This window comes from Neurospora tetraspora (genome assembly GCF_033439725.1).
Source record: "Neurospora tetraspora strain CBS 560.94 chromosome Unknown B0H65scaffold_5, whole genome shotgun sequence".
NCBI classification, from domain to species: domain Eukaryota; kingdom Fungi; phylum Ascomycota; class Sordariomycetes; order Sordariales; family Sordariaceae; genus Neurospora; species Neurospora tetraspora.
The window spans coordinates 3893218-3916473 of record NW_026944387.1 but is presented as its reverse complement, the minus strand read 5'-3'; the positions used below and the strand labels follow the sequence as shown (position 1 = coordinate 3916473).

Sequence of the window (23256 nt, the reverse complement as noted above, 5' to 3'; positions counted from 1 at the left end):
AAACTCGGACTTGGAGATGAAGTCAGTTAGTCAGAGCACCTCTACGGCGGAAGACATTGCACTCTAACAGGGTGGTATTCATGCAGGGCACTCGACCTTTATGGAGAAAGGACATCAAGACGCCTTCAACTCAATTCTAGCCAATCACCAGAGGACGATGTACTTACGTTGACAATTCTCGGACACCTCTACATCACCCTCTCCTCTGTGGTTACCGCAGTCAACAACTTCTACGGATCGTTTCGTGCCAGTCATGGCAACAGTTCAGTCCCCGCTGGGCTCCCCTCTTGTCTGGCTTCGCTGAATCAACTGGGGCTTTGCCAACTGGGGTAGCATGGTCAATAAACAACATGGATTCCGACCTTGCCAGCAATAGCACCATCCACGAGCCGCTCATCATGTCACTGATAGGGCGCAGGCCACTCCGTTGGAGACGTCGCTTGCTACCTGCCATGCTAGGTTTTGGTCAGATCATCTCAATGTTCGGCAAGTAGGCAACGGCATCAACGGCTATCGGGCGCGTCGGTACTGCCGTCTAGATGAAGTCGTATCTTCATCATAAGATGCCCTTGCTAACAAGCCTCTGCCGTTCGTAACAAGCTGCGAGTGGTCGAGATACTAACAGCCGGTCAGCTGTCAAAGATCCTTGTCGAGATGATGAGAAGTAAGAACCGCGCACTAACAGTCGCAGATCTTGCAGACTTTTATGTAACGTTCGGCAGATCCGATCCTTCGATGACACGGAAACTAAAACAGCCGAACAAAGCCGGCATAAGTGCTGACGGGCGTAGTCGGTCAGAGTGACACGGCATGTGTCAACGGTCAATCCCCGGCCCGGCCCCGGTCAACAAGCTTTGCGCTCCAAAGAGAAACCGTCATTCCAAAGTCCAAACTTACATGGTCGTGCCACACACCCTTGTGTCTCTCGACAGTGCTACCCACACCGTCGACTTTTAGGTTCGCCGGCAGGGCTGGATGGCTACTTGGTGGATCTGGCGCGGCCTCCAAAACCTTGTAGGGCGTCATGAATATGAGATTCTACGGGTAAAACCCCCACTCCATAGGGCTTGATGGGTAGAATCTCGACGCTAACATTTCCCAGAGTCACCTTGATGGCCTCCTCGTATAGGATCAGGAATTCTGGATCTGCAGGGTCCAAATGCGGAAGGTGCGACTTTCTTCACTTGTACCACTCCGTTTCTGAATCCAATCAACTGACGAAATGAAGCTGACATGTCCAAGGGTTAAACGAGAAGCCTCTGATGTGCCGTCCGCAGTGTCGTTTTTACTGTAAGAAAGCGAGAGTGACGTTGCGGCAAAGCCAAGCAGCAATGCAGCATTGGCAGCAAAACTGGGGAGGACAAGGAATGTCAGCCAATTGGAATGGCGGCCATAGGTAATGCCAATGCCACCGTCCCGGCACGAAAGGGGTACTACCCCCACATCACACCTTGGAATGCAGGCTGTGCTACTTGGTAAGGGGTATGCCAACGCTCGGCATTTCAAGTTCAGTACATGATCGTCTTGCTGTCCTTTGCTGGTCAGCGTCGACGTTCAGATTCCAAGATGACTCTCTATCTGTCTCCTATTCGCATATTCGACCTCGTCATGTTCATTAGTATGTATTACTTCCCCTACCTGTTGCATATCACCAACGTATATTTCATACTGGACCACTCGCACATGAGCACAGGCATCCCACAGCCATGATCACCCGTACCAGTGCCCAGCTCGATCCAGCTGCCCTGACGGTAGCAGCCGCTGTAGCTTGCACATCTTTGGTTCAGTACCTCGCTGCTAGAGCTACAGAGTCTGAACTCTCCTCGGAAGCCGTGTGTTGGATGATATTTCCATTCCTCTTTAGGCCACAAGCAAAGCCCTCGACATATGTATCACCGTTAGGGGATGTGACCTCTACCAAAAAGCCGACTGGATCGCTACATCTTTGGGGCCCTGCGGCGTGTATTTCTGCCCTCAGTCTCTGTAAAACAGAGTTCGGTGCGGTTGTCTGTTTGTTTGTAAGCCCTCCTGGTCGATACTTGTCTCCCGCCATCTGCTCACACCACATCTTCAATAGCCACTTGCAACACCGGTACTGTTCAAGGCTCAAGAACATCTCCAATTACGGACTGGCGCTTCGAGGTATGAGACTACTACAGAAGGAGCCTTACCTCACTCGATCATTAATACGTTCTGGGGGTCACTTCTGGCTGCGGCGGTTGCCGTGTACCCCTTGTCAGCATGGGACGTCAAGGCAGCTACTATAGCCGTGATACCGTTCGTGGCTCTCGTCGTCCTCTTCTTCGTGTCGTTTATGCCCTTAGCAGGAGAGCGAGGGCGCTTGAATACCTTCCATCTTGAGTTGGAAGATGCCATCAGGCCTCTCTCCTTGCGGATCGTGGGCCTCTTGATCATCTTGCAGTTTTTCGACATATGGGCGTTTGGTTTCCCCAGAATCGATGGTGTCTTGACTGTCTTTCTGGGGTTAGCGAAGGCTTTTTCGTTGTATTTCGCTGTTCAAACTGTACGTTCAGTCCTTACTAACGCCTTGGTGACTTGCTTGAAGAGACGACTGACACTGACATCTTTCACAGACAAGACAAACACCGGAGTCATGGCGAATCGTAACGGTAATAGCCACGTTTGGCTTGGTTGCAACCAGAAACCCGTTCGCAGAACCTTCAGACACTCAAGCCCTTGCGAACGTTGTTGCTTCCCTTCTTTCACTGGCTCAAACCATCTACATGCTGCCGAAGCACACAAAGCAGCGAGCCCTTCTCTGGGCCTTTGTTCTTGTTCCCCTCATGCCATACCTAGCCAACATGGTCGCCATCAGAGCTGCAGAGTCTACAGCACAGCAACTGGCTCTTCGGCACCCCGGCCAACACCCGGTAGCACAGCTAATGGACAAGGCAAAAGCAGACTTTGACAGCATGTTATCCAGACGGTCAAAGACCTGTGAAGAGGCTGTCGAAGAGTACAAGCGTCGATACAAGGTTGATCCACCACCGGGTTTCCGGGGCTGGTACGACTTCGCCGTCAAGAACCAGTCCCCAATCATCGATGACTTTGACACCATCTACCAGTCAGTGTCGCCGTTCTGGAAACTCAGCGGCCAAGAGGTGCTGGATGTGATGAACAATGCCTATAACACGCCTCACAGCGAGTTGTGGCAGTGCACCTTTCACGGTGACACTGCAAAGACCGAGTGTCGGCATCGGTACCGCAGCTTCGACAGACATCTTACTCTTCTGTTTGACAAGGTGTTGGGTGATCAGACGGGGGTCCTTCCTGACGTCAAGTTCGTTGTCAATCACCTTGACGAGCCGCGGGTGGTCGTTCCACCTGACAAATACCCCACCGGCACGCGCTTTGCTCTTGCCGATATGTCTCAAAAGTCGGTTTGGAAGGAACTAACAGCTCTCTGTTCCTCTTCTTCATCCAAGCTCAATGACACCACCGACAACATTGACACATTCGGTCTCCCCTTCGTTACATCCGCCGCTTCCTCCCTCGACATCTGCGCCAACCCTTCCTACGCCAGCACGTACGGCCTCTTCATCTCCCCGGTCTCCCTGCGCCTGGTGACTGGGCTCGTTCCTGTCCTCTCTACCGGCGCACCGTCCACCATGTCCGACATCCTCTACCCCTCCGCCGCCTACATCGAGTCCGGCTTCGTCTACGATCCGACCCGTGACATCCCCTGGGAGCAAAAGTCCAACAACCTCTACTGGGCCGGCTCAACAACCGGCGGATACGCCTCCTCCTCCTCCTCCTCCTCCTCTTCAGAACAATGGAAGTCGTTCCACCGCCAACGTTTCGTCTCCCTCGCCCAAAACCTCAACCACCAACCGCATACCTACCTCCGCTCACTCAACGGCGTCATAACCCGCTTTACCTCCCCCTTCCTCAACAGCCGCCTCTTCTCCGTCTTCTTCACCCGCTTCCAGTTCTGCTCCCCCTCCACCTGCCGCGCCCAACGCTCCTTCTTCCGCACAAAATCCTACGCCGACAAAGACGAAGCTTTTGGGTCACGCTTGGTTTTTGACCTAGACGGCAACGGCATTTCGGGGCGGTACTACAAGCTTTTGGCGTCTAACAGCGCGGTGCTCAAGCAGACTTTGCTGAGGGAGTGGCATGATGATCGGCTGGTTCCCTGGGTGCATTATTTCCCGGTGAGTATGGGCATGGAGGAAGTACCTGAGTTGGTGATGTATTTGACTAGTTCGGAGGAGGGCAGAAAGAAGGCAAGGGAGGTGGCGGAGAGGGGGAGGGAGTGGTGGGGGAGGGCGCTGAGGGAAAGGGATATGGGTGTTTATTTGTATCGGTTGCTTTTGGAGGTGGGGAGGTTGCAGGAGAGGGGAAGGGGGAGGGGGGAGCCGAGGGCGGTACACTAGAGGTTGTGTTGCGGTGTATTGGCTGGGTGACAGGATCTGTCTCAGTTCTTGGATAGTAGTTTTGGGACGTAAGTTCGGGTTTAAATGGGTTCTACAGTCCAATGCTGGTTTTTTTGTTAACTCTATACCCCGAGTAAGACATATGCCAACCCATCCTGAACGCCGCAATGGTACTTTAAAATGTATAAATTATAGTTAAAAAAGATTATCAGTATCTGATTTGACATATGCTAATTTTAAACCCCCATTATCGAAGACCCCCATTATCGAAGAAAACATATCAACTTGTTGTTGAAACGCCTGGACAAGTTGACCAGGGGTCTCGAGCTCACAAACAAACCAGTATCGGACTGTATTTCTGATACAACCTCCACGTCCACTCACGACACTCAAACTGTGAAGGTCAATCGTTCAGCATGTTCGGGCTTCGGGTGCTGGGATAAGATATCCTCGACAGTAGGCAGTAGCGGTTTTTTCGCTCGTGTGAGAATTGGAAGGCATGAGCCAGTGGTTTGGATCCCAATGTGTAGTTCCGCCCGGTTTCGGCCTTCACCTTCCTCGCAGCTCATGGTTCTTGCCGTTTCCAAAGATTCCCACCAGTTGGTCACTTCCGCTTTCCGCCCCGACGGTCCTTCCCACACGGAGACGGAGATGCTCGAACCATTGCCCTGCCCAGGTGTTTGACCTCGGACAGTCGGACTCCAGTCGTGTCTGACTCACGACAGAACTTCCTCTTCTCACAACACCACCAGCGTACGGTCCGTAGTCACACCACTCCGAACCGTACTCGTCCTCCCGTCCCCTTTTTTGCATCCGCCCATTCCTTAACACACCTTCTGTCGCTATCTCAAGCATGACGCATCACAGTATCAATTGGAAGCAATCCCTTCGGAAGAAGTTCGCTTGGCTCAAGACCAAACACAAGTCGAAAATCCAAGATCTCGACACCATCAAACTCGGCAGCCATCCTTCAACTCAGAACTCGTGTTCTGAGTCCCAGGTCTCTCAGGCATCATCAAAGACATATGTAGCGTCCCAAGCACCCTCCTTCGTTGGGGATGGTGACTATAGTCGATCTCTTGATAGCCCGGTCCTCGGCCCAGCTTTCGACGACGAACATTTTCCCTCCTGGATGCTTGCAAGCAAACCAAAGCATTTCACCACCTCCCTTTCAGAATGGCAGCCTGGACGTCTACGTTGCCCATACCAACACTCCAGAGAACATCTATTCTATCCTGCAGGATTACAACTCTAACTCAAGTCATTGGGAACCGACCGAGCCTATATTTGTTGACAACAGGAAGGTGCCCGAACCTGAGATCCCGAGCATTGGCGGTCTGCAATCTGGCGATATCCTCTCGAGACGGCCTAGATCTTCTAGCACTAGCACAACCACAACAAGGGATAGTTACATCACCGCAGCCAGTTACCTGGACTCCGAAGATGAATCCGATGGCGGCGCCAGCATTTGGCCGGTCACCCCAAACACGTCCCTTTTCGGATCACCGGACTCAAAGACAACCTTGGCATCGTCAATAAGCTCTCAGTCATGGACAACCGCTCCTACATTAACCAGTCTCCCGGACAGATACAACCTCAACTACCCCCTACGCAAGGATATCTTCTTCCCGGCCGAATCTCCAATTTTCAACATGCTACTCCCCGCTGAACAGAGCCTTAAGTACCTTAAGCGCGCTCTGTCTCTCGCCCAACAGTCATTCTTCGACTTTTGCAAAATTCACTTCCCCGGCCTCGTGGAATACAGATTCCAATCTCTCTGGGGTTTTCAAAACAGCATCGGCTTTCCTGACGGCCCCTCTCTTATCCAATGGACGAAGGAGAAAATGGGCGACTACCTAAACAATCCAGACGGCGAAAAGATGAATACCACCAAGCCTTCTGGCGCCATCATCAAGCGTCTGCTGGATTATCCCCATCTGGTCTCCCCAGGAATCTGGCCAAGTGAGTTACACGACGCTCTCGTACAAGCCACGGACGTGAGAAACGCAGTGTGCCATCCCATGGCACAAGAGCTGTGTAATCCGGAGAACGTGGATGACCTCTTGAGGAAGGCACTGAAGGCGGTGGCGTTGATGGATGCTGATTCTGTCAGAGCGATGGAAGTTTATGGCACGAGGATGTCGATGAAACGGTATCTGGAGAGGGAATGGGAATTCACGAAAGGTTTCTTTGGTCATATGAACGAGAACGAGGCGAAGGAGCCGCCCGAGCTGGAGGTGCATCAAAGGAGGTGCTTGGATATGATGAGGCGGGATCTTTTTGAGAAAGCGAAGAGGAACTATGAAGGATTTTCGAAGTGGGCTGCTGCAGCGCTAGAAACAAAACATATCGACAAGCTTCGCTTTATTGGTGTATAGTAATTAGGTAGGTACAACACTTCAGCGTCGTTGATTGTTATCATTTGGCTTACATCTTCATTTTCGCGTGGATTGTATCTGCAAATTGTTAGTCACTCACTCCTTAAGTTTTCTCCCATAACCGTTTCCGATGCAAAATGATCTATAGAAAGTTCATTTGGAACACAATATGTGTCCGATAAAACGCAAAAAGAAAGCAATTGTGACGCGAGTCAGGAACAGAAAAAAGAAAAAAAAGAGTGTTGAACTTTGGACGAGCTGGGAATCGAACCCAGGACCTTTCGCATGCTCGGAAACATGCTAAGCGAACGCTCTACCAACTGAGCCACACGCCCGATTGATGTTCAACAAAGGCTGAGGTACCCCTTAAGAGGCTGCTCTGGTGATAGTTCGGAGGGACTTAGGTTCGTTGCACACATTGGGCATGTGTGAGTGTGGAGGACCTAGGATGGCGAGGGCAAGATTTTGTGTTGCGTCAGATAGTCCCGGCCTTATACCTGTTTGAGTGAAACCACAACTTCGAGTGAGAAAAAGCGGTACCCCTAAACTATCTTATCATGCACTGAGAGAGTGCGTGCTATGGTGTGTCGTCACTCGTCCCGTCATATAGGAGCCCGCCCGATGCCGTTCGACCGGGATGTGGCAGGCGGTTGTTCCCGCTATTGCCGCTAAACCTTAATGGGCATGTATAAACGACTTCAAGATAACGACGGGAGTTGTCACTTCTTGCGCTCCAATGTCCAGACGTTGGAGGTATCGCGACCGTTGCGACCTTTTGAAGCCCGAATGGGCGACTGGCTGTCCTTCTCTGATGTCGGCATGTGATTTCTACGACGGGGCTAGAGGGTCCCAATCCCACAGCTTCCTCGTGTGAACTGATCCACGACATCAGGATATCAGGATATCTCTTCCTTGTGAGGCCAGTGAGGGTGATCTCCAGAGGCTGTGTGCTCACTGTGCAGTATGCTGCAAGGTAGCTCACTCATCCAGTGAGGCCAGCTGTTAGTGCTCACATAATGGTAGAACGCAGCGGCTTAGAACGCAGCGGCTTCCCGCGCTTGAGTAGTCCGTAGGGCCAGACTCTGGTAGCACAAACTTGTCACCACAAGCAGGAAGTAAATCTGACGAGACGGACCGGGACAACCAGTCAAGGACTCAAGCCATCACTCATACAGCGGAGCGGACCGACCTCAATTGAAAGCCCCCAACATAGCGCCCAGTGCTCATGAAATTGAAATGTGACATCAAAGTAAACGATAGGCCCTGCATGGAGTTATCATCGAGTTATCAAATGCAATCGATGGCGTGCCTGGGCTGCGCCGCGCACCTGATTGGCGTCCTTCCCAGCGGAATGGACGCTAGCAATCGCTAACAATGACCTGCAGTTGGCCATCCAGGGGTCTTTGTGCACCGTGGAGTAAGTTTGGACAACGACAAAAACTCCGAGCCTTGACACCGCCAACGACCATCATCAACGAGCGGTCCGCTAGTAAGCGCCATTGGCCGTTAGTAAGTGACCGTTAGCCATAAGGCGAGAGCACAACCGTTGAATTTGTCCTTCTTGGCGACTTCGCCTTCCTAGGGGGCTCAATTTGGTAAGCTCCCCCTGGTAAGCTCCCTGCAAGACGCCGCGCTACTGCGGCCCCGCTACCTTATCTCATCATGAACTTCAACTTTGAAGATGTAGCTAGGCAATGCCACCAAGGGCTGTGATCGTCTGTGCGGCCTCAGTAGTCCCCGGTCAAGACATGATAATGTGGATGGTTGACGAACGAGCAACATCACCAAGGGTTAGTAAGTCGGGCCCGACGGATGCAGTGATATGGCGGGTCCGTGGTGATGCCATGCCATGGGCTATCATTAAGCGCACAGCAAGATTTGCTGGAGGGGAAGATGTTGGAGATGCCATGAAGTATAAAGAGCAAACCAGCCATGCCTCCTGCACTGGATACCTTGATTCCTCATGCCCCAAGGACAGCGAACCCTCAAACACCAACAATGGCTACTACAACATATGACACCATCATTTTCGACCTCGGAGATGTGCTCTTCGACTGGGATGAGCCAAAGAACGTTGCATCCCTTGCCGCGCTCCCAAAAGGTGCTATGAGAGAGATGATGAACTCAACCACTTGGTACGACCTCGACCGCGGTCTCCTACCTGCAGAGGAGGCCTACAAGGTAAGCAGGTTCCTCGCTTCCACAGCCTTCGTGCCTCGAGACTAACCAACGTCGAGTAGATCATGGGTGAGGAGCTCAACATCGAGGCGTCGCTGGTACGGCAGGCCATTGATGCAGCAGCCTGCTCCTTGCGAGTGAACGAGCAGTGGGCCGAGCTGGTGGAAAAGCTTGCTGCGAAGCCTGGGCTGAAGGTGTATGCCATGTCAAACATTTCCAAGGAACACTTCGAGTACATACGGACGTTGCCGTTCCCATGGGAAGCATTCACTCGCGTCTTCACCTCCGCCGCCGCCGGTATGCGCAAACCGGACCTCTGCTTCTACCAGTACGTCATCAACGAGACTGGATGCGATCCTAGCCGTACCATCTTCCTTGACGACCGTACCGAAAACATCGTCGCTGCTAGATCTTTTGGCATCCGGGGTGAGGTTGTAACGGAGAACGAGAGGACCAAGGAAGGAAGGATATATCGATTCCTCAGGAACGTGGTCCTGGGAGACCCCATAGCACTTGCAGAAGCCTTCTTGCACTCCGAGAGCGGAAAGCTGGATTCAATCTACTCCGAGAAGGGGGTGATTTTCAAGGACAACTTTGCCCAATTGTTGATATGGGGATTGACTGATATGGAAGATATCATTTACCTTTTGTGGCCGGACGGAACGCGCTGGAAGGGAACATCACGATGCTCATCTCCAGATGACAATGCCTCCGTGGCCAGCTCAACCGACTCAGCTGTTGTTCTCAACGACAAGGCCAGAGACGGCAAGAAGTCACGCCCTCTTCAGGACGGCCTGTGGAACTACTTCACCGAGAAGCCAGTTGGGACCACCGAGACATTCCCAGCCAACGCCGACACCACCTCGATCGCCTACATGACCCTTCCGCAAGAGCACCTGCACCGAGTTGCCGATCCCAAGCTTGTTCTGGATGCTATGGCCTCCAACGTGAACGCCGATGGGATCATGCAGGTGTATTTCACATATGACAGGCCACGCATCTGTGCCATTGTCAGCGTGAACATGCTTCGGTTCTTCCTGAAGTATGGAGGCGATGATCTGGATCTGGACACAGATCCCCGCCTTGCTGCCACACGGAACTTTGTTGTCAACTGCCTGGTCAACAATGCAGTGATGAACGGCACACGCCATTACACGACGACTGAAAGCTTCCTTTACTTCGTCAGCTTGTTCTACGCCGAGCTCAGGGCAAAGGCCGAACAGAACCCGACCAAGAACGCCAATGTGTGTCAGACGCTCAACAGGCATATCTATCGCTCGCTGGTGCAGTCATTGGGGAAGCCTGCTAACCCGTTGGCTTTGACGATGCGGGTGCGCGCTTGTCAGGTATTTGGCATCGACAGAGACCTCCTAAAATGGGAGATGGACGAGCTGCTTGTCCTTCAAGAGGAAGATGGAGGATGGCCGGCGGGTTACTTCTGCAGGGCAGGAAGAACGGGTGCTGATATCGGTAGCCGGGGTTTTACGACAGCGATGGCTTGGCGAATTCTGAAGGACTATGAGCGTGAGGATTGTGTAGCATAGATACCTGGCGGTTAGCAGAAGACAGCAATGGAAGATTTATACGACCACAGGTTGTTGTTCTGGATAGCGAGCCGCACTGGAATGAAGGGGAGCGGCAACAATGACGGACCGAACCCTGCTTCGGGTGGGTCAGCCCTACAGATAGACTGGATCGTTGACAAGGCGTAGAGTGCCCCTGAGCATCCAAATCCGTTGCGGCGATCTCTTTTTATATCCTACGTTCCGACTTGAAGGCGGTGGCGCGGTGCTGATTGGACACATCGGACTCCAGGAACTCAGCTCGACAGCCAGCCGTAAAAACAGGACCTGCAGTGTCACCACTGCCAAGCCCCAGGCAGGAGAATAAGCCGTATCATGGGCGTTGGTTTTCGATCAGGCCTTCGTCTTTTCCTTCTCCTTTTCTGTCGATACTCTTCACTGTCTCGGAAGCACGATTGCCTCCCGTGACCAATCGTCGGCTTTTTGCCAGTACAACTGCAACCGGGATCATGAGCCGCACTCAGTGGGACGATGGCCTACACGTAGTGAACAGCAGAGATGCGCCAGAAGCTGTTCTTCCTGGGCAACGGGTACCCAAGGAGCCGGCCTCGACAATAGCGACATCAACTTATCCGCAATACAGCCCCCTGGTGCAACCGTATTCCTCCGGGCAGCAAGATCAGGAACAACGTGGACACTTCCTCCCACGATCAGGCGCATCTTCGCCGGGCCTGGAAAAGGCCACCCCAAAGAGGAGGATATGCGGCCTACGGAGGTCCACGTTTTTCTTGACAGTGGCGCTTCTGGCTGTGATGGTGATCGCGGCCGTCGGAGGTGGTGTGGGTGGATCGATAGCGGTCAAGAACGCGAAGAGGTAGGCCGGGCTATTCGAGTCGCCAAGTATTTTCTCCGACTGTAGCTGACTGTCGAGAACCAGCTCCGCGTCAAGGCCATCGATTTCCGCCTCTACAACAGTATTTGATCAACTGACAAGTACGACGCTTCCCTCGAGCACGACGACAGCCCCCTCCACCACAACAGCCTCCATTATCACGGTCCCGACCGAGGGCGTTCTCGCGTTCGACTGCGCAGCCGTCGCCTCCAGTGGCCGCCAGATTATAACGTTGGATTCGCTGAGCTGGGGGTTCGGCGTGAGCTGCAATCAGGACTTCTGGGGAAGTGGGATCGACGTCGCCGGTTTAATAGCTTATTCGTTCGAGGACTGTCTCCATTCGTGTGCACAGACGAACCGAATAACGAAGAACGATACGTGCGTCGGGGTGTCTTTCGACGGGGATTTGCCGCTGTCTATGGAGAAGGATTATGGGAACTGTTTCTTGAAGAAGTACTTGGTGAAGCCCACGTCGTACACGAGACCGTTGGGTGCGGTAGCGAGTTTGGTGTCGTCACCGTACACATGAGGTCAGGTATTTTAGGTGGTTCGGACGAGACGTCGAGGGTAATCATCTGGAGGTCACGGAGGACAGCGTGTCGAGGGCGTTTTCTGGCTTGTAACTGGCATTCGTTTCAAAAATTAGCGAGCAACAACATACCCTTTTTGTTTGGAAGAAAGCCGATCGGAGGGGGAGGAACCAACCGAGTGTGTTTGCCTGTCTCCTGACGATGGCGTAGCGTGATCACTGCATTTCCAGGCGTTTGTACGGCGCGGCGATGCAATGGCGTGAATTGTCACGCAATTGAAATGAGGCGAGTCGCACTGAATGTTATTTCTGTTGTCGTTGGGAAAAAGAGGAGGGGAAACGACACGCGGGGCTCCGTGGAAACGTGCTACGGCGACGGTCAGTGCGGGCAGACCCGCTACAGAAAATGTAGTCAAAATGCTCCACAACGAGGCCAACATGCCCCTGTGTAACTCCAGCACTACACGTTTTCTGTTCAGGTAGTGACATCAGATCATTTTCACCTTTCGTTTGCTCGCGTGTGGGACAACAGAAATTCCAACCATGAACTATAACAAACCATACCACAACTATTCAGTCATCATCGAAATCACACGATCGTCCAGTACAGCCTTGACTACGCGCTTATGGTTGTAGTATGTAAGAGGTATGTAGGTATTGCCCCTTCATGCCGACTTTGCATGCGAGCCGGCCGGCCGTCTCACCTACATAACCTCTACGTTTTATTGCTTTCACAGTGGCGACGCTATCGACACAAACACGGATCCCATATGGGTTCGAGAACGTTGTATAAAATATGCGGTATCTGCAAGGTCTGCTCGATTTCTCTTATTCCTTTATCTGAGCTTCTAAGACGAAGCGCGATCCGGGACATTCACTTACGGCGACCGGCCCCACTCCGGGCCTGCTCGGCGCCACACGGCCCCGAAGCGGGGTTTTCTTTCCCGCAGACGCAACACTACCGCACCTTTTGTGGTGGGCGACGACCGGGGTGGGGTATAATGACAGTTCTCTGACTTAGACCTCGATTCTTCTCCAGAACCCCAACTTTTTGGGGACCAATCAATTGTGATGGCCTTGAACGCCCGACAACTCCTTCATCGCTTGTTCTTTTTTGGACCCACATGCAGTCACTTGCGCACACCATTAGAAAAGTTCCGTCTTCTTCCTTCAGCGACCCAGAAAACATCAATTCTTGAGTTGAATGTTCACGAATGTATCTCGAAACTTGTTGATGGCTTGAAGCAGATCACGGGTTCAGCCTTCTACGCTGGATATCGTCCCCCACATGGGTCATGCACATAAGCTCATGAACTTTATGTTCACTCCCATTCTCGTTTTCGTTCCATTCTTCCATTTCAACCAAACCACCATGATGGAAGCTCAAACCTCTGCTGCGCCCCGTCTACCCCCAACTCGGCCCTCTCCACACCTGGCCCTATCTCATGTGGCGGACAATTGTGCGTCCCGCCGAGTTCCTTCACATGGTCCCCATGCAGTCTTCCTCTTCCGCGCCTCAGATGAACGTCATGGAAGCTCAACCCTTTGCTGCTGTCCTCCTCCCAACTCTGCCCTCTGTACACCTAGCCCCTGGCGCTGCGGCGGGCGCCTGGCATAATCCGTGCCGCTGAGTTCGCTCATATGTTTTCCATGCAACTCTGCTACAGCCTCTCTTCGATTATTCTCCGGCGTGGAACTGCTACCGACGGAATCCTTGCCATTTTGCCGCCTTTTCCTCCAAAAGAAAAATCCCAGCCCTAAGAGGGCAATAGCTCCCACGGCAACGCCGGCGCCTATTCCAGCTGATGCGGCATTGCTGAGTCCTCCTCCTTTCCTTGCACTTGTTTCCTCTGTGGCCCCCGTCGGCTGCGGCAACCCTCCGTCTGTTGCATTGGCATCCGACGTTGAAGCACTAGGGGAGGTAGTTGTGCTCAATGTAGAAGCCGTTGATGCTGATGATGTCGCGGTTAGTGCCGAAGAAGATGCGGTTGCCGTTGACGAAAAACCCGGTGCCGTTGACGAAAAACCCGGTGCCGTCGACGAAGTCGTGGCTGACACCAACGATGTTGTGTTTAAGCTTCATGAAGTTGTCGAGCCAGCCTCATTACTGGTGGATATCGCTTCCGTTGTCGTTGTCGAGGTTAATGTAGACAACGAAGTTCTCGTACTGGTAGTTGCCGTGGGAAGAGCTCCATAGGTCCCGGTTCCAGTTATGATCGGATAATCCCCGTTGGGTACCTCTCCTTCAATTCCATATGTCTTCAGATAGTGGCCTCGCGCGCGGGTGAAGCTGATCTGGAATTTATCGCTCTGAAGGTTCACGACGTTTCCATTCTTGGGATCGTCATGATACCCACTGAGAATAAAGGCACAGGATGGACCGCCAGTCCCCACTTGCATTTGCGGAAGCGATGGAAGTTGAAAGGGAACCGTTCCAGAGTAGGAAGGTAGGTTATCCTTTGAAGCGACTGATGATAGTTCAACAACATGAAGTGTCAGCTAACTAACCTCAGGTAAACATATATTTAATAGCCACATACCGGTTAACGCGTCGCCATCAACATCGGGAAACAGATCATTGGCGACCTCTGTTTCACTCCTGGCGACACATTTGAGGGCGATGTTCCTACTCGGCCCAGAGATTCGGCTTATATACCTCACGAGCAAGGTATCCAGGTCGTAATAGAGAGGAACAGAGCCATTTGCAAGGAGCCTGGGAAACTGGAACTCATCAATACTAATAAAGGCGCCACCTTGCTGTCCCTGAGCCCGGGCAAATCGAGGCAAGCAAAAAAACAAGTTGGAGATGGGAAAGCCCATTTGCCATGATCGACGGTAAGCTTTGTGAAGTGTGAGGATGAGGAGAAGCTCGAGTGTATATTCGGCAAGAATGCTCAAGACTAATGAGACTTCCGGAAGAACGCCGGCGAAAGTTTGTCAACCAAGAACCAGCAAAGCCGCGGTCTCCCCGCAGCCACGCTTAAAGGGTCAAAGGATTCGATCCCCAGAGAACCATCCCATGAGATACCTACGTCCTACTCATGTCTTGATCTAGGTCAAAATCAGCAGGTTACGGTAGCGATCAAGAGTGGTGCACGCATTCATCACCGTGGCCACCTCGTTACACTGTGCTATTCGCACCAGTTCCTGGGTTCTATCGACCCGGATCTGCTCAAGCTATCCACCACTAGCTAGTAGAATATGGAACACCAGCACAAGAGAAGAGAAGCGTGAAACATAAACGAGGGCAGGGGGTTGAGAGAGGAAAAGAAGAAGAAATGAACCGCTACAAGGGGCACTTACACCGATTGCCCCACACCTCTGACGTGGCAACACTTGCCCGGATTTGGCACAGTTGGGCCGGTGACGATAGCGACATCTCTGAACGAGACATTCCAGCGACGCGGACTTCAGGAACAAGACCGGGCTTTGAACTCGGCCCCCCTCCGGGGTCGGGTGGGGCCGGAATGGGGTCCGGACCTCCGTACGCACCGATGTTTCCGGCTTAAAATCGCACTTCCGTTACACTGGAAGTGAGCTTTGAGGCTTTCAAGGACCGGCAATCACATTCACCATTGCATCTTTCTCATGTAGTACAACGCACCCTTATAGTCGACATCGTGAAAGCACAATAAGTCCTTCAGTTCAACACCTCTATTCACGTCTCCTACCGTACGCAAAGAGGATGAAATTGAACTGAAATCTGGCACCCGGTTCGGATCACCATTCACCCTCTCAACGTTTCTCATTCTCAAATATGACAAACAGGGTAGCATGCTGGCTATCATATCTGAATAATGAACAATATGGGCGAAAAGTCCCGAGGTTGATGTATAAAAGCTGCCCCCCCCTAGTATGTCATCAACATGCCAAAAGCTCAAACACCAAGACTTTATTTGGGCAACAAACCAGCAAAACATCAAAACTCTAGACTAAATCCCCTTTTTAGTTCTTACCAACCCCAACAAATCCCCATCAGCAACATCAACCTACCATGTCCAGTCCGCCATGCACCCCTCCGAGCTCCTCTACCCCGGCGACCGCGCCCTCTTCACCTTCACCGAACGTCCCCCTCACAGCACCAAACAATCCCGCTGGTACTTCGGCATCTCCTCCCACACTTCGGACGGCCACACCCCCGACCTCCACAACCCCTTCCACCCCGACCACCAATGGATCATCTACGAGTGCATTCCTGTACAAACTGACCAGACCTCCTCCCAGCCCGCGCAACCGCTCACATCCTTCGCCGTCCACCGCCCCATTAACGATGACCGCCCCCTATCAACTCTCAACGTCCTCCTCCCCTCCTCCCAGCCCCCGTTCCTGGGCGCTGTCACGACGCAAATAATCCGCGACCAATGGCAGGCTAGTTTCCACCTTCTCTGTCATCTCGACGACAAACTATGGTTCTGGGTGAGGGATAACTTGGTCCATCACTTCTTGACGGGAAAAAGTATAGAAGCAGAGGACGGAATCGTCAAAGACGGGCAGGACTTTGTGAAGATCGTGCTGGCGGAGGGGATGAGGGATGAGGGGATTATTAGTGATGAGGAGTTTGATGAGTGGTGGGAGAGTGTGTATTGCTATTATAAGGAATATAGGGAGGTGAAGGGGTTTGAGGTTGGTCGTGTGAGGGAGAGGGAGGAGGGTGTTGGTGGTGATGGGGCTGGGAATGGGGTTGGGCAGAGGAGTGGTGAGAGGATGCCGGGGAGGTTAGGGCCGGAGGGGGTGGTGGTGTCGCCGGTGCCGATGATCCTGCCGATGCCAACGCCGAGGCGGTCAGGGGGGAGAGTTGGAAGTGGAAGAGGAAGGGAAAGGGGAGGGGGTGGAGAGGACGGGGTTCCAGGCAGTTCTGATGGAGGTTAGGGTGGTTAGGGAAGTCGCGAACGGGGACAAGAACGTCCCGGGTCGCAGATGTGAGCCCTCGTCTTGTCATCGCCAGGACAGCTGATAAGGAAAGGAGTAATCACGAACCGCAGCTCCCCAAGCGCTTTCAATTTCCAAAGGCGAAATCATGGTAGCGGTGAAACAACACTGGCGTTCTTGCCTCACATGCCCTGACTGCAGAGGAAGTAGGTGCCTGGACTTTGGTGGTTGTGATGTCGTAATTAGCGCTCAGGCTCCCTAAACTTTTAGCGACCCATTAGCGCTTTCAGCGTGTAAGTGGTGCCGTGATTGGATCGAGCGTTCTGATTGGCCAAGATCCCATTCGTTCGCCAGAAGAGGGAAGGAAGAAATCAGACATACAGAGGACTGGACACTCGTTAATTGTATCGTCATGATCAAAGAACAAGAACATATTGCTCAAGTTATTGTGGTATTGGACGCTAGATTTTGATCTACATGTGGATTCTTCTTTTTGTAACATGGAAAGTGAGCGTCATCATTGCTCACGATCTCATAGCTCTTCACTGACTGCCAATTATGCTCTCACAAAGAGAGATGATGCGGGTATAGCTCTTGAAGATTTTCAAAAAAAAACGCCTTCACAGAGTCAGGGAACTAGGAATATTCCATAGCGCTCATGTTGCCATCAAACGATAACTCCAGCTCGCCTCCTACTGCTTTCTTATGATCTGCCAACCTTTCCTTTCATTGACTTCACAGAATAGCCAAGGCTCCGAGAGCCACAAGACCCGCGAGGGGCCCAAAAATATAACCGGCTGCCAAGGCTTCGGAAACAGAGGAGCCTGCGCCGGACTTGTGGGTAGATCCGCCAGTAGAGGTAGCTCCCGCGGGCATGGAATCAATGGTCCGATATACCACAGCGCCTGCTGGGGTGTAATCCAACCCCGTCATGGTTGCTGGTACACAGTCGACTCCGTGCCAGCTCTTTCCTCCGGCGGGATAGGATTCGTAGAGGGTATCCATCACAGGGGTGAAGGCCGAATCACTGCGGGAGGATGAATGTATTAGTCCATGAACGGAAAAATGATATGTAGTGTACGTCTGTTCTGAAGAAAAGGCGGATATGACATCGGGGGGCACCGAAGCACAATTTAGGGCCAAACATACCAGGAAGTACCAATTGCACCATTGTCATAGAGTACGGTGTTGTCCACAACGGCTGTTGCAAAACAAGGCTTTGAAGTATCGCTATCACAGCATCCAAAAAAGGTTGATGAAGTCTTGAATGTACTGCCTATCTTACAGATGTTCGTCACATCTGGAATCATGTTAGTTACCTTACCCAGGCTGCCAGGAATTCGTGCATGGGTGACCATGTTGAGAAGAGAGCGTTTGTGTTGGAAGTCCGTGCCCTGGGCCGCCCATTCACCGGCTTTGCCCATTCACTGGGCCGTTCCATTACCGCCACTCCCTTCCAGGTATTTAGGCTGCCCTGGTTTCCGTTTCTCCTCTTCCGTTAGACAACTACAATCAAGCCATTTTCGTTGTCGCCTTCCAGCCTCCATCAGTTTGTCCATTTGACAGAGAATGCCAAAGGAAGAGGGGAAGAAGCGAGTCTGCTCACAGTAAGTGGTGGTATGCCCCTGATCGTCGGCGCCAATATCAAGCGCGACACCAATATAGTTCAAGGAAGCATCTGAAAAAGCCGTCGTCTGCGCTGATGTAACCTGGAGAAGGAAGAGGCCAATAAGGCCGAAGAGTGATCTAGCTTGGATAAGCATTCTGTTTGCAAGAAAGTTTCGATTAAACGAGGTAGAACTAAGACTGTTAGGAGTGGAGCAGCGTGTTGAAGTCTTGTTTGAGAAGAGGATCTGATTGACTGAGTTGTCAACGCTGGGAAGACATGATGAAGGGCCTTTTGTAGAAGCCGGATCATACGGGTTGATGATCAACGGACAGTGACGTAGAATACAGTGAATCGTTATGCCGGGGTTAAAGGTAGCCTCTTACATTAGGTCTAGACATTAAGAACCAATAAACTCGAGCGTCTTGCCGACAATGGTTGAACGAGGACCATATGACTCTGGCAGTGAAACATGGTGTGCTAGGTTGCACGCAAGTAATCTGAGTGCTCAGGCAGACAGGCAAGGCTTCCTGGTAGTAGGCCATATCCCCGAAGGTCAGAACTCCTGACTCAGGAGTCCAGGCCGGTCTCACCATTGCGGCTCTCAACCATTGGAACCACATGCAACTGATCAGACGGTATTACCTTACCCAGGATCCCCCATTCCGTCATATGTAAAGCTTCGTCGCTGCTGGTATTGTGTGCCGCAAACTTAGAATAAGTGGAACCTAGTGAATTAGCTCACAGTCTCACTTCGTTGTTAGACAGCCAGATGGTCGGAATTGTGTGGCAAACGTTTACCGACGGGAGCGAGACCCGGAGCCTCATAAACAGGGAAGAAGGAGTGACCATGGCGCAGTTAAACTCGGTGAAGGAAGAAATTACTTCCCGATATACTTTTGGTGCCTTTTGTGCTATCAAAATTGGTCGGAAACCTCTGTCCGTGTGTCTGCCCCCATAAGATCGAATCGTATCTCAAGTGGTGCAGACCAGATAGTGTCGTAACCGCGGCCCACCTCGCTGTTGGATTCAGTAATCAGTGGCCGTCGCGGAAATGGATTGCCAACGCCGCCTGGACTTGACGACGAACACATACCTGCAACTCAAGATCCATGGTGTTGGCATTGGCAGGCACGAGGCAGGGCCGCAGGATGAGGGAGGTTCAAGTTGGGGACTGAGGACTGGAAACAGGAACCACAACCAAGGGAAGAGCGATGGCGACGTTGGTTCCCTAGACGTCAGGTTCAGAAGGTAGCATCGGACTTGGTCCCCTACCGTTACAGTTCCGCCTGCCTTCGCAGCTGTCACAGTGCCTCCAAACAACCCAAATTTTCACGAGTGGGCACTTTTTCCATCCCTCTTCCGCCTCTTCCTCAATTCACCATGATTGCCGTTAATTCGCCCAAGATACATAGAACAATAGGGCAGCGATGTATACAAAGCAAAGCAAAGCAAAGGCGGGTAAGATTTGCTTTGCTTTACCTTAAAAAAGAAATATTTGTTTGGCTTCGTTGAGATTTGCTTTGCTTTATTATCTTTACAAAGCCGGAACAACCGGTTTTTCCAGCCCGGACTCGGCTAGAATACCGTACCTCGGGGTATTCACACGTTCTTAAGGAGGGGGGAAATGGACGCCAATATCCGAAAATACCATTAACATTACAAACCAATAACTTGGCAGCCGTCGGGCGGTAGGGTGGTCCGGGGTCGAGTACGAGTGTTAGAAATCCTCGGAAAATATTGAGGTAGAGGACCGAAACTGACACCGAAACTAGCCCTAGTATTGAGCAAAAACTTAAGAAAAATCTTTATAAAGCTTTATAAACAAACGCTGGAAAACTTTACTCGTCTTCCCCGGGACTTTTCTTTACTTTGTTGCTTTGCTTTGTTATTTGGTTTATTGTATTTGGCTTGTATACATCGCTGCAATAGGGAGTCCACCCGGCTGGTTCATGTGACGACCCACCATATATGCTCTCTAATCGTTTGTTCCTCCCTCCCTTTTCCCTTTTCTCGGACTTTTCTCGCAGGCCATTATCTGATGCGCACTGTGGTTATGTCGGCGTCCGAAGCTGTCCCAATTCATGACCCACAGGTATCAAGCAAATCGAACTGTACAAACATCCCAGGCCCGTACAGGATACACCGCTCGCAATCAGGCATCAAGGACCCGATTAACACTGGTTCAACAGACTCATATCTTTATGACGGGTACCGCGGAAGGACCCAAGACTCTGACATTTGGACTTTGCATGTTATTGTGGACGTGCCACTATATCCCTCGGAGAAGGCCGTACAGGGTAGGATGTCTTTGAAGTATAAAATCCAGTCTGCGCAATAAAAGAAGAGTCGTACCGTTGCGAGTTCAACTAAACAAACAAATTATTTGAAATCGACCCAGGTTATGTACAAACAACTGGAATCCGTCCTCGTATGCAGTTTACTTGAGGCTGCCAGGGTTCAATTGCCCCGAGATCCAATGCGCAGCACAAGGGGAAGTGATTCGTGCCCTGAACGAATATATTGACAGGATGTCTATTCGCACCGTCATCAAAGTGCTTAACCACCGTCACCCTACTTCCCAATACACCTTTCATCAACCTCCTACCCCCACCCTGACAGCAGCCCAGACATCAAACAAAGCACTGTCTCGCTCGCCACCGCGATGCAATTGCTATCGCTGCGACGCTGTTTAATTTAGCGACGCTGTTAACTATTTTTTGCGGTGCAAGGCATGACGAGGTCGTACGAGTAAGAACGGGGGTTCCTCGGTGGGTGTTGGTGCTTGAAGACTTCCATGACAGTGCAGCCTCCTTCATGCTTATCAATCAGATAAGGGCGAGTAGCTTGTGAGAGAGAAAGCTCTTTGCTCTTCGCATAAATAGAGTGAGTCGAACCCTTCTCCTCAGTCATGACTCATGGCGGCTCCTCATCATACCCTCAAGATTGAAGACTAAAGAGACAACCCGCAAGAGGCAGCCAACCATGTCTACCACTACCACTCTTCACAACAAGCCAGTTCCGGCTCTAAGACGTCTTTGGTCCATGTTCGGCACCGAATCATGGGACCGAAGTACTTCAACCCCCAAGCCCAAGTCGGATGATGACGGGAGAGGTTCCCGTTCCTCCGAATCCCTCACTCAACAGCCCCTTCTCCCCGCCGGAAGTCTCAAGGGGAACGTATCCGCCGTGATCTCTATCGTCTGGGCATTTACCAAAAACGACATCTTCACCTTCTCCCTCCCATGCGTCATCTTCGGCGCCGCCCTCTCCCTCGCCAAAGACGCAAGAACGGCACCCGAACCCCCCACGTTCAACCAAGTCCTATCCCGGCTCCTGGGTAGCTCCATGTTCCAATTCATCAGCCTCCTCCTCTTCGACGTCGACAACCAGCGGGACCCCACCTCCGTAGCCGAGGACCGCATCAACAAGCCATGGCGGCCCATCCCCTCAGGGATGATCACGTCCGACCAAAGCCGCCGCCTGGTCCTCTTCCTGGTGCCCCTCACAATGGCGCTCGGCTACGCCCTCGGCGTCTGGAACGAAGCATTGCTAGTCGTCATCGCCGCCTGGGTCTACGACCACCTCGGCGGCGGCGACGAGCCAATTGTGCGGGAAGTCGTGCTTGGTATCTCGTATGCCGTCTTCCAGATCGCGTCGCTGCGAATTGCGCTCGGGTCGGGAGAGTACCATGCTCAGACACAGACGGACATGGTGGCGGATGTCATCAGCCCGAGCGGATACGCGTGGACGGCCATCACCGGCACGCTCATCGCCACTACCATCCCCATTCAGGACATGAAGGACCAGGAGGGTGACCGGCTGCGGCCGATCCGCAAGACGTTGCCGCTTTTCATCGGCGATACGGCAACGCGCTATTACCTGGCGGTGACAATCCCGGTCTGGTCGGTTGTGGGAACCGTGTTTTGGAGGACGCCGGGGTGGTATGCGGTGCCTATCATGGTGTATGGGGGATATATTGCGTGGCGGCTGCTGGCAAAGAGGAATCGGGTTGCTGATGAGGCGAGTTGGAGGAACTGGTCTCGTTGGCTTATGCTTGTGTATGCGTTGCCTGCGGTGAACGCGTTGATGCAGTAAGAGACAAACCCAAGGGTGGTTTTTATGGAGGCTATTTGGGGAAGAGGAGGTGACCTCTCAACACTCACCACGTTTGTACACCACCCAACCATTAACGTATATAAGGGGCTGTTCTAGTGGACTTTGACATCACTACTTTGCCCTACGCCTTTCTGGTGCGTTCCGATGGTTAATAAAAGAAGGTATGTTCGAGTGTCTACAGCCCATTTTCTCGGCTTTTTCCACTTGAAGTCTAAGTGTGAATGGGATATGACACTAACAGCACCCAGCGCGATTGTGCAAGAAATCTGATAGTGGGATAGCTGACCAAGTCGACTAGCAGCAAGTCGTGTGTCCGATTGAAAGGAAGGGGGCAAAGAGTGTAAGACTGGCAAAGAATGATGATGCTGGAGAGAAAACTCAAAAACTCTCACTTGCAGATGATTGAACGCCGATAGATGTTGATGGCGATGGTTCGATGTTTAAGCTTGACGTTCAGGCGAGGTAGTGAAGAATCCGAAAATAGTCTAAGTTGATGGCACATTCTCCTACCTAGTCTTGGCAGTGCATTGGTCGCCTCTGTCCCCCAGCCCAGCGTCGGTTTCCATTCTTGCTCCTACAACAACGTTGACCTCAATCTCTATGCAGGCCTTGCAATGATCACATATTCGAGTGCTCAAAACGGTTCCATGTGGAATGTGCCTCAAATGAAACCCTTTTCATCCTCTTCTCTACAAGTCACCTGCTGAAGGGTGTACCGATGACGAACGGGCGCGACGCCGCTCACGCGTGTCGCTCGAATCACCA

The 23256-nt window shown here is 52.1% G+C and overlaps 6 protein-coding genes and 1 non-coding gene across 7 annotated transcripts; 5 read left to right on the top strand and 2 right to left on the bottom strand.

The window, feature by feature from the left end:
- The first annotated feature begins 1439 nt into the window (after positions 1-1439).
- Positions 1440-4579, top strand: B0H65DRAFT_577120 (uncharacterized protein). Its single transcript, XM_062830681.1, has 3 exons — positions 1440-2018; positions 2078-2524; positions 2595-4579. The coding sequence occupies exons 1-3, from the start codon at positions 1707-1709 to the stop codon at positions 4395-4397; spliced, it is 2562 nt and encodes an 853-aa protein (XP_062680988.1). The 5' UTR covers positions 1440-1706; the 3' UTR covers positions 4398-4579.
- A 2446-nt stretch (positions 4580-7025) lies between these two features.
- B0H65DRAFT_t306 lies at positions 7026-7110 on the bottom strand. The gene has a single exon. It is a non-coding gene; the product is annotated as a tRNA-Ala (tRNA).
- A 1663-nt stretch (positions 7111-8773) lies between these two features.
- B0H65DRAFT_510135 (uncharacterized protein) lies at positions 8774-12451 on the top strand (the record flags this gene model as incomplete). The annotated part of the gene is given in 9 exon segments (XM_062828370.1): positions 8774-8956; positions 9016-9051; positions 9061-9090; positions 9103-9114; positions 9124-10488; positions 10874-10950; positions 10967-11350; positions 11489-11756; positions 12377-12451. Coding segments are annotated over 9 exon segments (2430 nt in total).
- A 598-nt stretch (positions 12452-13049) lies between these two features.
- Positions 13050-14101, top strand: B0H65DRAFT_243149 (uncharacterized protein). The gene is made up of 2 exons (XM_062822352.1): positions 13050-13357; positions 13565-14101. Exons 1-2 carry the CDS (start codon positions 13186-13188, stop codon positions 14092-14094), a joined length of 702 nt encoding a protein of 233 aa, XP_062680986.1. The 5' UTR covers positions 13050-13185; the 3' UTR covers positions 14095-14101.
- Positions 14102-15905: 1804 nt separating this feature from the next.
- On the top strand, positions 15906-17024 carry B0H65DRAFT_577112 (uncharacterized protein; the record flags this gene model as incomplete). Its single annotated transcript, XM_062830680.1, has 1 exon — positions 15906-17024. One exon carries the CDS (start codon positions 15906-15908, stop codon positions 16764-16766), a length of 861 nt encoding a protein of 286 aa, XP_062680985.1. The 3' UTR covers positions 16767-17024.
- Positions 17025-17501: 477 nt separating this feature from the next.
- On the bottom strand, positions 17502-18529 carry B0H65DRAFT_550359 (uncharacterized protein; the record flags this gene model as incomplete). Its single annotated transcript, XM_062829728.1, has 4 exons — positions 17502-17793; positions 17916-17967; positions 18052-18066; positions 18373-18529. 4 exons carry the CDS (start codon positions 18527-18529, stop codon positions 17502-17504), a joined length of 516 nt encoding a protein of 171 aa, XP_062680984.1.
- Positions 18530-21163: 2634 nt separating this feature from the next.
- Positions 21164-22946, top strand: B0H65DRAFT_243079 (UbiA prenyltransferase family-domain-containing protein). Its single transcript, XM_062822351.1, has one exon. It carries the CDS (start codon positions 21358-21360, stop codon positions 22468-22470), a length of 1113 nt encoding a protein of 370 aa, XP_062680983.1. The 5' UTR covers positions 21164-21357; the 3' UTR covers positions 22471-22946.
- Positions 22947-23256: the final 310 nt, after the last annotated feature.